General features: G+C 34.4%; 2 protein-coding genes across 2 annotated transcripts; both read right to left on the bottom strand.

Moving 5' to 3' along the window:
* Nucleotides 1-1,825: 1,825 nt before the first annotated feature.
* LOC119829131 (trypsin, alkaline C-like) lies at nt 1,826-4,361 on the bottom strand. Its single transcript, XM_038351531.1, has 4 exons — nt 4,322-4,361; nt 3,459-3,639; nt 2,699-2,957; nt 1,826-2,131 (listed from the first exon to the last, which is right to left on the bottom strand). Exons 1-4 carry the CDS (start codon nt 4,359-4,361, stop codon nt 1,826-1,828), a joined length of 786 nt encoding a protein of 261 aa, XP_038207459.1.
* A 7,882-nt stretch (nt 4,362-12,243) lies between these two features.
* Nucleotides 12,244-15,429, bottom strand: LOC119828988 (transient receptor potential channel pyrexia). Its single transcript, XM_038351334.1, has one exon. The coding sequence runs from the start codon at nt 15,427-15,429 to the stop codon at nt 12,493-12,495; it is 2,937 nt and encodes a 978-aa protein (XP_038207262.1). The 3' UTR covers nt 12,244-12,492.
* Nucleotides 15,430-15,635: the final 206 nt, after the last annotated feature.

The raw sequence follows: 15,635 nt of genomic DNA, 5'->3' as shown, positions 1-15,635 counted from the left end.
AAATTCTAACATTTAAATAGACAATTTATTGCAACGAAGCCAAACGTATTTTTGTAAGGTAATTTTTGCTTCTAATGAGTATAATAGAATTTTTAGAATCAGATACGGGATATTCCATGGTTTTTTTTCTCTTTCACTTATTACTAGCTCCATGTATTTGCCTAATAATATGACATATGTAGAAATAAACTTACGTAAAAGATTGAACATACCTATCTATTCAAGTCTTGTTACTCAACAAGAGAACCTTATTATACATTTAAAATTAATATAACTACATATCGTTATTACCTTCAATAGTAGCAACAGAAAAAATAAAACTACGTAAAAAAGAACAAAACGTAAGATTTTGGCGCGAAAATAATATGGTATTTTCAAAAGACATCGAGCGTTGCCAAAATAAGGAATGTATAACGATGATGGAGTAACAGAGCAAAAAAGTTTATTATTCTGTTTACTGCGGTTTATTTAAAATGATGTAAGAGCAAGGTTATATAACATTCACTATAAATGTGAAAAATTACATACGAATGTATGTATCGCTTCAATCTCATAATAACTTCTACATTTTTCGTTTTTAGAAACTATACACATGTATAGTTCGTTCCTTTCACAATCGTGTATGAGACTGACTAAACAATTTTTTAATTCGTAACTATTAGCCAATACAATTTATCACACAATTTTTTTATTTTGTGAGGAAATCTTGCATAGATACCCACGGCCACCGGGGTAAGAGCCATGGGTTATGTCGGACTCCTACCGACCACGGGAGCTGGTTATAATTCGTATTATCACACAACCTGAAAAAAAAACGCATTGCCGCTACAACACCGATGATTATGTTAAACTTTAATCCCCGTACAAACTTCAAAAGAAACTACGAAACGATTTGTACTTTATCGCATTGAAAGAGGCATATCGCATTTTATTATACTGAATAAATTAATTGATTGCTGGGGATTTAGTCTTATCTTTACAGCGTTATTTGTTCATAATAAGTAGCCGCTTCCGTTGCTTAATATTTCTAGAATCAAATTAATCTATTTTTCCTTGAACATATATCATGCGAAACTATCTTCATATTATTTATTTTGTACTACCTATGACGGCGATTATCACCGTATGGAATTAAAAGAATAGCCTAAGCTTCTCAATTTTTATTTGCAAAGAGGCATGGGACACTCTAATTTTACTTTTATGTTGTTTGTATTTGATATGTTTGATATGTAAAATAATTAGTTTAAATTATTCTTATTAACGTCAATTTTACCGTTTATCGTTTCTTAATAGCTTATTTTATTTCAATTATTTTTGAGGAAATTTTTCTCACTGAAATATTATATATAATACTTAACTATAGTAAAGGTGTACGCACAGGTTCTATACTAGGTCCTGTACTATTTAGTAATTATGCAAATTATAGTCATGAGGTACTTGTTTGTATGTTTAGTTTTAATAAGATGATAAAATTAAAAATAGTTATGTAACCATTCTAAAATAATAATATATCAATTCTAAGATGAATATATATTTATCTACAGACATGTATCCCTAGCTAGTTACTGCTGCAAATTCCGTTGTATAAAGTTAAGGCTTTAAAATATAGTCTAACATAATTAATCCGAATAGAATGTACTTAATTTTAGGGAAACTTATATCCACAAAACCTATTGCATGATAAGTGTCCGGCGATTGTATAATCTATTATCATAAAAATCTTCAAAACATCACGTCCAAAAACAACCGCAATCAATAAAACCCTCAACATTCTTAAGAACAAAAAACATTTATTGTAAGCAACAGTTTAAAAATCATTTGCGCTTTATCGAGCTGTTCTCTGAATCCAGTCAGAATAAGATGCGACAGAGGTACTTATGCCAGGCAGGGTGTCGTTAGCGCATCTGTGGCCCCAGGAGACCACACCAATAATGATGTCTGTATAGTATAAAGGTCCGCCGGAGTCCCCTTGGCAAGCGTCGCGACCTCCGATGTCGAGGAGACCAGCGCAGATCATGTTACTAGTGACGATGTTGCCAGGACTGAATTCGGCGTAACGATCGGCGCAGAGTTGGTTGTTGATGGTGTAAATGGTCACCTCTTGGAGGATCGGTGAAGCTGTGCCGCCCCACTGGAAAATAACGATTAAATGAAGCTGCTATATGGATACCACATAAGACCATTTTTACCATTGATTAGTTGGACTTTGGTCGCAATTGGTGTATTGTTCAATATATCGGTACCTATATTGTTTATAAAACTTTTTAAGAACTTTTTAAAAAGAACTTTTTTTTATGTATGTTTGTAATTTTATCAGATAAAAGCTCGATTTCAAACATACTTTCACTCTTAGAAAAATCTTGACTCAGTGACTTTGGCTATATATTAAATACAACGGGTGAAGCCGGGGCGGATCGTTGCCGTATATTAAACGTAATTTGTATTAAATTTTCATATTTTACGCATACTTATTGTTTTTTATACACTTTTTATCAAGGGACTATCAAGTGTCTCATATACTCGATAGTCCCGTAATAACAATGATGATTACCACAACAGAAATATGCGTCAGCTTATGAACTTATTATAACAATTTCACATGGTCTCATCATTCAACTATTTAAGATAAAAATGGGACGCATTTTAACTCAATATAACAATCATCAATAAATCAATATATAAGTAACAGAATACCAACCGAAGTAGTGCCCCAACCAGCATGGACAACAGGTAGATTATCAGGTATAACCGCGTCTTGGGCAATGATGGTGCCTCTCTGAATTGAAGGGTTGTATATCAGAGGAGTGATCAGCTTAAATATGTTGATGTCAGCGTCGTATCTGGCTGCGACACGGTACTCAGGGTGGTTCACAGCGTACTCTACGTAGTGGATGACACCGCCGGAGTTGCGGAAGGTGGAACCAGCGCGGATGCGACGATGCTGTGCCTGGTATAGGCTGGAAATAAAGCAGTAAATACATCTTAAGCTCTTAGCAGACGCGTTGCCTGGTGGAAAGCAAATGCGCCGTCCATAGACGTACATAACAAAAGGTTACGGGTGTTACTTACCAGAAAGGACCAGGCACGTGAATAAAGGGGGTCAAAGGGAGAAAGAACAAATAAATAAGAGGCAATTCGTCAGACAGTTACGGGTTTTTTTTTTTAATATATGCTCATTCTGCCTTAAGTTGACAATATAAATACATGATCTCTGAAAATTTCAATTGCTTAAATATTAAAATACTGTGATATAGTTCAAATGTTTAAAAAATATATATCGGAACATAGTAGCTTTGTTCGCCTCCATTTAAATGTATCTGTTTGTCAATTTAGCTTTACTGAATTATTAAACCGTTTTCAATTAATTTGTGAAAGGTCTATAAATTTGCATCGTGAAGGCTATCAAATAACTTGATATCAATTCTAGTGGAACCAGCTAACTAAATAATTTTACTCACGCTCCCTCAAAACAATGTGCAGCAGACAGGAGGAAGTAGGAGGTCAAGATGTTAGCGCCACAGGACTGGCCCCAATTCCCTGACCAAACGCTGAAGGTGTCTACTTGCACGATGTAAGGGTACTTCTCGATGGTGGTGTCCTGACCTCCGACGATACGCTTGCCGTTGGCGATCGCAAGCCCTGATGAAAAATGTATTTAACGCATATGCAATTAGGTCTGTTTTTTTAACAACAAGTGATAAGGTGGTGCTCAGGTAATTTTTCATCATAGATAACATTTTTACCTTTTAGTGTAAGTTATAAAGAACTAACGAAAACTTAGACCATTTTAAAATTCCCTTGGAAAAATGTAAGATGAATCGATGGAAATACGCAGGCTTATAAAAGAAAATACCAACTAACTAAACCACATTAAACCACTGAAAGTTGAACCTAAGGAGGTTCAGTGTTGGAACTTGTGGTCGACAAATCAACTGATTAAAGATTAACCTATTTATAACAAAAACAAAAATAAGGTACAATTTCAACATTTATTTCGCACGACTTGTTTGTTAATATTTAGGTACACCACTTCAATATTAACTCGTTTGTAAGACGCCGAAATTTTCGTAAATTTATGAACACCACTTCAGGGGATTACATAAATTTCCTTCCAATAAGTAAACGATCCTCTATATCCTCTATATCGTGTAAGTGTTCATAGTTTATAAATAACTAGCGTGATAATTTTACGTTATTCAATTTACCCCGTCGTTAACCCGCACCTAATATTAAAAAATAAATTACGTATATAACAAGTGTCAATCCAAACCAAAAATTCAAAAATCAGCCCTCCGCTCCCCAAAAAATAGTAAAAAAATACCTGCGAGAAGCACCACGGCTAACAGCAAGTAGGACTTCATTTTTTTTGGATCAAGCACCAATCAATGATTATAAAAATTAACGGGTCGGATTTAAATACTTCTGTAATCGCGATGGGATTGTTTTATTATTCGTTATAAGGTTATGTACAAGTGATAAACTGCATAATCAGTTTAATGAAGCGTACCATTTCATATCGCAAGAGATTCCATCTTTATTAGGGTGTCTAAATTATGGATTGTGTTGTTTTTTAAGTTGGCAACATCTACTAGGCTTACTGTAATCTTTTTTTAATTTATATTTATTTTTATTATAAAAAATTTCGAACATTTTTTGAAATCACAAATATATACATTTTTATGGCGGTGGTGCTTATACTTTAAGGAATAATAAAACACGTTTTTAGCCCATGTAATCTTAAAAAAAAAATCGGTAGTTTTAACCAAATAAATTATAATGGACTTAAAGTTAATCGTGTTATATATTATATATTATACTATTAATTTGTAATGATATATACAGTATGATATATAAATTTGTTAAAACTTTTATGCTAGAAATTCTCCAATTATGATCCATGTATTAGTATTATATGTATGTGGAATAAGATATTCAGGTTTACTTTAACTGTTATCGAAATAATACAAGTTCTAGAAATTTTGAGGGAAAAAGTATTGAAGAAAAACGAATCATATAAATATCATAAACATCAGCATTGATGATTTCATCTCAATGCTAATCAATCGACTATTCCTACAAGTAAGTCAAACAGAACCTAACTAAATAGCGGTCCATCCCGGCTTCATTCGTGGTACGTTTCTCTCCATAAGTCCCTTCCTTGTGCATTAACAAAGATAAAATACTGAAAAAAAAATGCCGAATTGGTCGAGCCGCTCTTTAGCCATTCATTTTTATTTAGGTATATACATTAAATACTAGTTATATTTAAACTTAATTACGAGCGCATTTTTGGAGATAAGCAAAAACCTTGTTTGGCACAGCCCAAAAACCCAGTTCGTATTTACGTCCTTAGAACCAATCTGTAAAATATATAGTAAGAATTTATTCAACATTGAATCACCTACAGATAATATACGGAACCCTTGACGTAGCTGTAACGCCAAATTACATATCTTTACAATAAAGTAGGATCATTATTGAAATACGACATCTGATTACACGGTTGATAAAGTATTTTAAAACTGATTATTCATTGATTCTATTAAATATTATATTATTCTTAGTTATAGGTAGGTAATGGATATTCGAATTGTCTTGGAACAATTTGCTATTGCACTTGATTGAATTACATATTGTTATGTGAAGTGTCATATGTGTGTGATTTTTTGTAAAATAGGAAACATAATTTAAACAAAGCATAATTCTTTTCTACAATCAATGGTCACCGACGTTCCTTTATACCGCTCCAAATTGTATAAAATAGGAACAAATGACATACATTTCCCATCCCCATCCTCATCCCATCTGAAGTTGACTTATTTAACGCTAATATTACAACATTTGTCGCTAATTGTACATCATTTTTTAATCATACTTTGAAGTAATTGTAGTATTTGTTGTTTGGTATATTTCGTACTGTAAGTCAAGATGCATAAATAAATAAATAAATAAATTGTCAGCTGTGATACCGGCCCTCGCTCTATGTCTCCGATAGTTTCTATTGAAATAGGTCTTACGGCATCGCCCACGTCAAAACAACTGCAGCAGGCTAAAATGGTGGGCACGGCTCGCGTATTTCTGTACAGTGATTCAGGAGATCACAAATAGCATTCTGATGAGTGCCTGATTAATTATATTTGTGTAATCACTTTCATACCGACCTGTCGTAATTATAATTAGAGTGAAGTGCTTTCTGTAATATGCCGGATAATTTTATATGAATTACGATGCTTCTTCTAGGTGTTGTGCTCTTGGTATAACAAACAACTATTTGTTATATAAATGATTATTTCGTTTTGTGTTTTTTATTTTATTGATAAGAAGTTAATTCTTTCTTAATTGTCGATCAGTATGTCTCCAAATAATTTCAGACATAATATTCAGTCTACCCTCTTCAAATCTTTTTCTTTTTTTATTTATTATTTTTACAAAAGGGTGTCATTCTGATGAAGTAAAAGGTTAATTTTACAATACATGATACATTTAAATGATATTTATATCAATATAATACAATAAAACATAAGACAGTTTCTTTTATTTTTAAATTTACGACTTTTGCACACAAAAGTATCAGAATTTCAGCAAAGAGAAACTTGCTACCAATCACTAAAGACATTTTTTTCATCAGGACGTGGTCAAGAGCTGCCCTCTCGCCCAATAAAAAATCTTAATAATTTGGTTTTAATAATATCGTCCCATCGACATAGATGAAAAGATAAAAATATGGTATTGCATTTACTTCTCCTTTTGAAATTATATTAGAGTTATCTTAAATGTTTAATATGTCAGCATGCGTGCAAAGACTAATTGCTAATCACAGTGGAATGTGGGAGTCGGCGCGGGCGCCTAGACTCGCATCAAACGGCGACATGTTCTAGAAGATATAGTTTTATGGGTAACTAGTGCTATGCCCTGACTTTGAGAATTGCTTCTTTTAATAAGATTTTATTTAGACTTTTTAAGATCAGTATACACATTTCATAGGACAGACTTAAATAAAAATAATGGTTTTATAGACATAGTGCCCGGAAATATATAGCGAGTTGGATGGAAGGAAGTCGTTTCGAGAATATAGTCAATATTATATGATTAATGTTAATCAATATTTTGGGCCAATTTACAATTGTTTTAATATATTACGTGACTTTAGAACACTCATTACTTATTGTTTCCTTTTGTGCATTTATTTGCTTTTTTGGATTATAATTTGGCAGAATAGCAGACTAGACTCTAGACTAAACTCAATATATAATTTAAAGGTTCCATAATATATTTTCATGCATTGGGTAAAAGAATGTAAATTTATAATTTAACAATTTCTCATTCACTTAACCTCCATTTTGAATGGAGTACAGTTACGAATAAAATGAGAAATAAAAAATTGTATAAATATGTAGGTCTTAGGACAATCGCTATGTACAGTTGTGTAGAGTAGGGCGGCGGCGTTTTATAAAGCGTGTGGCGCCTGCGCACTCCACTTTAATTGCAGATGTACACTTGAGAGCATAAGCTATTTATAATTTTACTGTACCGCAAATCAAATTTGGACAAAGGGACATAAATGACAAATAAAACGACGCTTTTTTATACGTTCATAAGTAAGTTGATGTGTGGTGTTTTTATTATTTTATAATTGACTTTATGATTGAATTTATGTGTGAAGAAATAAATTTATTAGGCTCTGTCAGCACCAAATTCGAAAGAAATCAATAAATATTACTACGGTGCCTTAAATATCACGTTCGTGTCACAATACGTATAACATATAATATTTATGTCCATATAGCGGCGATGCAATTGAATAAAATAAACTGTTTAACTGCAAATAATAATAATATATTCCTTTATTCTATACTAGTCTTCATATCTTAGGAACTACAAAGTCTATTTCCGGCTCTTCTCTGTAGAACTTTCTTTCCGAAATGGCACTGAATAATAAAACTATTATATAATAATATTAATTCTTTTCTATTTCACTGTACATACTCTAAGCTGATAGCGATGCTAAGCTAGCTGTATTTTCTGTGTAATTGTTATCAACACTTCTGCATATGCAATGACGGAAACTCATATCAGAGCCTGCAATATGGCCTCCTGTGTTAATTGCGGTTGGCTTAGTTTAATCGATGCACCGTCTCCTTAGTACAGTTTACGGAGTAGTGGGGTTAAGTGGTTAACGCGTGAATGCCGTAGCGAGAGTACTAGGTTCGATTTCTTAGGATGAACAAAAAAGTTTCTTGTAAAAAAAAGTAAATTGTGTAGGTCTAAAGTTTCAAATTTTTGCTATCAAACACGATTCGACTAAAACGACGATCGAATGCTCAAAGTAAATTTCAAGTGTATACATAAGATGCATACATATTCATATAGATAGATAGATAGACAGATTAAAAGTTTATTCAAAGAATACATAAGTACACAACAGTTACAATACAAAAAAATAATGAAACAAAGCAAAATTAACATACAGAGGAAAAACTTAAAGATATTATAAATTTCACATTTTAATATCTTCCCATGGGATTTAGGTGCTGTACCGTGGTCAAAGTAGCCTATATAACTGTCTTCCATCATTATTAGCCTATTTTCAGACTCATACCACAAAACTCTGTTACGATGTGAAAGAACAAACCAGCAAACAAACACACTTTCACATTTTTTATTATTATTAAGTAAGTTGGTAAATTAACTCAGTTAATTAGGTACATTAAGTAAGTAAAGATATGCATGTTATGAAATGTACTCATATGAAGTTTATGATAATAAAAATATCAAGGAATAAATTACAATTTACCACTGTGTGAATAATGACAGGGCCAGACCTCTGGAGAAGGCCTATGTCCAACAGTGGGCGTCATAAAAGGCTGCAACGACGACAGCGATGGTAATGACATATTCTTCAAACTAACAAGCAAGCGAAATTTTACCACACCCATAAATCGCTTTACATTTCCGAGCCAAACTGTTTAACGTTGTGCTAGATAACCTCCTTTCCTCAAGTCAGTTAAAAATAGACATAACCGACCTTGTGAGATAGAAACATAAGGGAACACAATCCCCCACCGTTACTTGGCCTTGTTGACCAATGAAATGTCCCCTTATTGCTACTTCGGTCAAACATTACTGCGCCTGATTGAATTTCACACTTGCCTGTACAAAACTAATGACCACACGCGGTTATGTTATTTTCCGTAGTTATACTAAGTAATATAGTATACTAGATGCACCCCGCGGTTTCACCCGCGTAATCCGTATCCCGTAGGAATATCGGGACAAAAAGTTGCCTATATGTTATTCCAGTTGTCCAGCTCTCTACGTACCAAATTTAAATGCAATCGGTTCAGTAGTATTTGTGTGAAAGAGCAACAAACACACACACCCTTACAAACTTTCGCATTTATAATATTAGTAGGATTCTGGCATATACAATAGTGAGTCTACACGTAGAACAAAAGTGTTATTGTTCTCTCATGTTAAAATTTAATTTAAAGTATTTTTGCAATGTGATTTGTTTACAATTCCACTATATACTTATCACCAGGAAGAGAATGTTTAAAGCTTTCTAAAATAAATATATCTACAATCCCTTTTCTAAAACTTGTATATATCTATTTAGCTACACATTATAGAATTGGAACAGTGGGCATCATCATCATCATCATCATCATCAGTCCATACATATTCCCACTGCTGGGACACAGGCCTCCTATGAGGCCATAATCCACCACGCTGGCCAAGTGCGGATTGGCAGATGTCACATGTCGTCGAACTTTTGATTCTTGGACATGCCGGTTTCCTCACGATGTTTTCCTTCACCGTTTTAAGCAGTGGTGATGTCATCCACATCTGCAGATAAATTGAAAGATCAATTAATTTCCTGCACGCTCGCCCGGTCTCGAACCCCGATTTATCGATTTTGAAGTCCGAGGTTCTCACTGCTGAGCCACCACTGCTTTTTTTGAATCTGCATTGAATATTAATTATGAAAAGTTAGCTTTGAGAGGGAAAAAATTGGTATACTATCGATGGTGATGTTTATGGACACATTGTTAAGTTAGACTGTTTTAATTGATAACGCTATCGTATTTAGTATTTTCTTGTGTTTGATTTTATGCGAGTATGATACATTTAGAAATTAAAGACTTCTCCCCGTGACCACGCTCGCTGTAAAGTGTTCGAAACGTCGATTTAAATATATAGTGAATCAATCGCATTTAAAATCCGTTAAAAAGTTTAACTTCTAAAATATGCAATCGTATTTATTTAGAATAGTTGTATTTTGCATTAGGTCTCCAATCTCTCTGTGTGAAATCCGGTCGAATATGCAAATATCACCAGAGGAAAACAAAAAAAGATCACGCCGAACGATTGAAAACTCTCTCTCACAAACAATATTTCTATTTAGCTTTAGAAAATATAGACTTTTTAATGGATTTGAAACGCGATTTATTCATAATATTATTTATCCCCACGGTTTACACACTTTAGCTATAAAGCTCGCTGGAGCGAGGTTACGGGGAGGTTAAAATAATTTTTGTGAATGAAAGAAAAACTTTAGGTTAAATAAATTCTCAAAAACTTCATATTGAACGATTAGTGACGGCGCTTAATTAAATGACTATATATTACATCTATTTATTCGAGTTACGGTATACAATATGACGCTACAATATATTATTTATTGTCATTAAAATTATTGACTGTCGCATAACACGTCACCGGCTGCAGAGAATGCGGACGTCTCTAAGGCTTAGTTTGCAATGGCGTCACTTATCTCATAATTGATAATATTTATTGTCTCAATACTAGTAGCTTTCATTGGTTTAAATGTTAACCCTACGCATGCGACACTTTCCCGTCATTTTATGCTGGCATCTATCCCATTTGTAAACGGCTGAGTGATTCTTGATGAAACTTTGCTGGACATGAGACATGACATTGAGAAGGTATACGATGTATAATTAATAATTTATCTACTTAATACACCTTTAAATAGTTGCGCCCCAGAACTGTAATATTTATAATGAAAAAGCAATAAAATAAAATACAAAAATTATATGAAATCAAAATTCTAAGTCGTTGCCGTACCTACTTTGATAATTTTAGAAATAACTTCAATACATAAATTAATTTCTTTCTCACAAAAATATTCAGATGCAGAAATTAACAGCATGCAGTATCGTAGTAGTAACTCCGTCCTCTATCGTGATGTAAAGAGGAAAGGTTATACTTTTTCATCGTTTGTTACGATTAACCTCAAAATCTACTACACAAATAAAACATTTTTCATTGCAATGGTACATCTTTATCGGGATAATCTGCAAGTCAATGATATAAAATGAATAGATGGTTTTAAAAACACTTGCAAAGTCTTCAACGTCAAGACATGGAACTGTGCTTTATTTTATAAAAATTTATAAAGTGTTCAGTCCTTGATCATGACAATGTGTCGTTCATACTAAAATATAATTAGCTTATCAGTTATCACACACTGAAGAAAGCGGCGGATTTTTAAAACAAACACCGTGTGTATCTTTTGTGTAATTTGTTATATTTGTTAAGAGATTTGCCAGTTATTCCATGTACATTTATTTTAAGTGGAAAATTCACGTGTCTGTCGGTTTTTAAGCTGTAAATCTCGACGATAAGGATTTATTTTTATGATGAAAATTAAATAAAAGAACGTCAATTGAATTCAAATAAAGAATCGAATTTTTGTATGATTCTTTTCATGTTCATGATTTTTTATTCAACCGATTTAAGAAAAAGGAGGAGGCTCTCAATATTTCTGTATTTTTTGACTTTAAAAATTTATGATATAACATAAGGTATTACTGGGTGAAACGATTCTGATAATACTTTTTTATTTGGAAGTTGGTGCCTCCCATTTAAAGTTAGCCTAGTTCTAACTGCCTAATAATTATAATAGTTATTCATAAGTATCTTCAACTCAAGCTTAAGTAGATTTTAAATCTAAAGATCATTATAAAGTAGAGATAGATTTTGACTTTTGGTTAAATGATAAACCAACAAACAGCTAACGAACAAAACGTGAAAGTTTTCATTATGTTAGTTGTTGTGTTTTTGTGTTTGTTATCTTGAAATATTGGTATGCAAACAAAAATTATTTTAAAAACTAAGCTAAGCTATATATTAAAAGAATCAAATTGAAACTATAATGATGTACATATATGGCAATTGTACTCGTAACAAAACAAGCGACAAAAGAAAAAAACGTGACAATAAAAAAATAAAATTTATTTAATTAGCTTACTTGTGTACCCTGATAACATTTTTCCTTACATCTCACTCTTATCAAACGGCGAACATTATCTCATTTAGATAACGTGGTTTAAGAAATATCTAATTATCAAATACACAATAATGATATAAGATAAAGCCACTTTGAACGGGTGTGATCAACAAATATCCCTGCCTCTCATACATTATACGATCTCTTTAAACTTATACTCAGCATTGTCCTTTTCTGCATCATTTAGTTATCGTCGTCACATCGGAGTTATTACTGAAGAACACGGGCGATTCAGGATAAAATTGAGCGGAATGTAAATACGATCTATCTGTTATTTTAAACAGATTCTGCAACAGATGCTGCTGCTCCATCAACAACGTGTTTAGGTGTCTCATTTCTTGGTCAATCTTCTTCAAGTTGAACGTCGTTTGGTCGATTTTCTCCTGCATCCCCCGTATCTCTATATTGAACTGGTGATCTGTCTGACCTTCGTTTTTGAATTTGGATGAATGGTACTTGTTTTTGTACAGAATCTCCTTAACTGATGTGCCAGACTTGAGCTTGTTCAACTGCGCTAGTTCGTACGCAGCCATCATTATGTCTGTTGGTAATCTTTTCTCATGAGGATTTAAAGGTTTTACGCTTAGTATGACTTTACCAGCTTCGGGTGAAACTAAGGCAGTTCTGTATATGTATTTGTGCAGACATTTAGGTAACAGAGCACTAAACATACCCATCTCTACAAAAAGAATCAATTTCGTTTGCCGAACAAGCTTAGATAAGCCTGCCGTTTTTCTCAAACCTTGAATATCGTGTACCGCGATACCAACAAGTAAATTCATAAGTATAATAGTTACAAACATTAAAAATAGGATGAAAATAATCTGTGATGATAGTTCGAAAATCAAAGGTGGATCGTCGCGGAGCGGATCGTTGATCAAAATGTTCAAATTCAATTCTCCAACCATCATAGATAGCGTACTGATCAATCCCATCAAGGGATTAGAAAACATTTCTTCATTTGGAAAGACCACTAGAAAACATATCGCGAATCCGAGTAGCAAGCAAATGTACGCTAAAAGTAATTTCAAGAACTCTGTTAAAACTTTCTGATACATCGCTACGTAATCGCCGAACATTGGCAGCTGACCCATCATCAACATTAAGTTGGTCCAAGCTCCTAACACTGCATAGCCTTCGATGTGATTCTGCCAACCGTAGTCGCGTTCGATATCGTAAAGTAAAAATACAGACAGCAAAACAAACCACTCCAATAAGTTTTCGAATGTCGTAAAATATTGATAGATGCTCGAATATCCAGTGATACCAGTCAGCTTTCTAACTATTTCGAATACTGTGATCGCTAGCAACACCCATTTCTCCAATTCGATAGGATTATCTTCTAAAATATCGCCAAGAATCGACTGTGACTGACACAGCTCATTCGGTACGTCATACTTCTGTGCATATTTACCATCACACGTCTTTACAACAGCGGTTAACACGTATATTGACAAAAACACGACGAACAAAAAGCAGAATACTAATCGCGCTAAATAAAATTTTCTTATCTTTCGCCACTTCATGAATAAAAACGCTAAACATAAAGGGTGTTGTAAGATGTCCTTCTGGCCTTCATCAATCAAACTGTTCAAATAAGTGATCTCGCGCGGATAGGAATATTTTAGCAGCTTCCCAAAATCAAATTCAATTTGTACTTCCTCATTCCCTTCTGTGGATCGACTGAGGGATATACCATTATCTAGATTGTGTCTGAGGATAGCTAGGGATTTAGGTGTTTTTCTTACTATAACACTTAATGCTGAATGTCCTTTCTTCGATTTCGAAGTTACATCGGCTCCTAGGAATATTAATGTTTCCACGCAGTTTGTCAGTCCATCTATAGCAGCGATGTGTATTGGTGAATATCCGTATTCATCCTTTTTATTCACTTGTGCACCCCAACTAACGAGCAATTCAATAATATCACAAGCACGTTCGGATTTAGATATAGCGGCATGTAATGGTGTTCTTTTATCATAATCTTCGGCATTTGGATCAGCGTTACCGTCTCGTAAAAGAACTTCAACACATTCTGTTGATGAACATCTTGCTGCCAGATGAAGGGCTGTGAATCCTCTGTAGTTTTTTGTATTCGCCTTAGCTCCTTCAGAAAGTAACAGTTCTATGCATTCTGTATAGCCTCTTGACGCAGCCAAATGTAAAGCAGTGCATTCCTTGTCTCTTTGTTTTGTCACACCATTTACACTAAGTTTTGTTTCCTTTAACAGAAAAGCAAGGCATCTTTTTGCACCGAGTTCTGCAGCTAAATGTAAAGCGTTAAGTCCTCCTGATGTTATGTATGCTGGATCAACACCTTTTTCTATAAACAGTTCCATACACTCCAACGAATCGTTACGAACTGCACAGTGGACGAGATTGTCTTCACAGCCGGCTCTTTGTACAACTGCGTGCAAAGAAGCTCCATTAGCGATAAGGTATTCAGCTACTTCTAATGAGTTTCCAAACGCTGCACAATGAAGTGGGGCAAAGTACTTAGGAGCATAATCAACATCAGTACCAACAGATATCAAATACGCAACAGATCTACTGGCACCACTGAATGAAGCTATATGCAGAGCAGTCAAACCTATAGGATCAGAATAGTGTACATCAGCTCCTGCTTCGAGGAGTCCTGGCAATAATTCATCACGGGCCAAAAACGCTGCCCATAACAATGTTAAGCTTACAACGACTTCTGGAGCAGATGAAATATGCTCTTCTATATTATCCGCTGTAATCAAGCCGCATTCCAGATCATCAAAAAATCTCCCTGCGCCTAGTGTTAACGCTTTTTCACATAACGCTCTCCGGACCATATCTTCTGTTAACCGGGCTTCTGGATCCGGGGCCATAACATCGAAACTGTGATACATATTGGGCGCATCTTCAGCCGGTGGTGAGGGTCCAACGAATAGATATTCCTTCGCTTTTCCAGGTTCACTTGCGGACTCGAGTAAGTCAATGTTGCGTACATGGCGAAAGGAGCCTCTGAGTGGAAATTCTTCTGGATCGCGAACTCGCGAGCTACTCGTTAGGCGCGACCGCGGTGTTTGCGCCGGGGGCGTCTGCAAGGGTGACGGCCACCCCATCTCGCGATAACCGAAGTTGTCCATAGCTGTATCGCGACTGACTGCAGGCTCTCGCTTATCTTATCTGCTCCGCCCAGACATACGAGATCTTCAGTTGACACGGTGATTTATTGCGCTATTTTTACTGCGCACAATTAGGAAAATAAACAGCTTGGTCACTCATTAACGTAATGTTATTACGTAGTGAGAATTTTTCAAATAGTACAAATATTGTAATGCATGATCCTTAG

The sequence above is a fragment of the Zerene cesonia genome, chromosome 9 (genome assembly GCF_012273895.1).
Source record: "Zerene cesonia ecotype Mississippi chromosome 9, Zerene_cesonia_1.1, whole genome shotgun sequence".
NCBI lineage: Eukaryota > Metazoa > Arthropoda > Insecta > Lepidoptera > Pieridae > Zerene > Zerene cesonia.
The sequence above is the reverse complement of the archived record's forward strand: the minus strand, read 5'-3'. Positions and strand labels throughout refer to the sequence as shown.

Bases quoted from the DNA above. Each gene is read 5' to 3' on its own strand.
- LOC119829131 (XM_038351531.1), bottom strand. From the start codon at position 4,361: ATGAAGTCCTACTTGCTGTTAGCCGTGGTGCTTCTCGCAG. The intron at 3,640-4,321 runs GTATTTTTTTAC...ATTTTTCATCAG, and splicing joins AGCCGTGGTGCTTCTCGCAG to GGCTTGCGATCGCCAACGGC. The intron at 2,958-3,458 runs GTGAGTAAAATT...CTTTATTTCCAG, and splicing joins GCACATTGTTTTGAGGGAGC to CCTATACCAGGCACAGCATC.
- LOC119828988 (XM_038351334.1), bottom strand. From the start codon at position 15,429: ATGGACAACTTCGGTTATCGCGAGATGGGGTGGCCGTCACCCTTGCAG.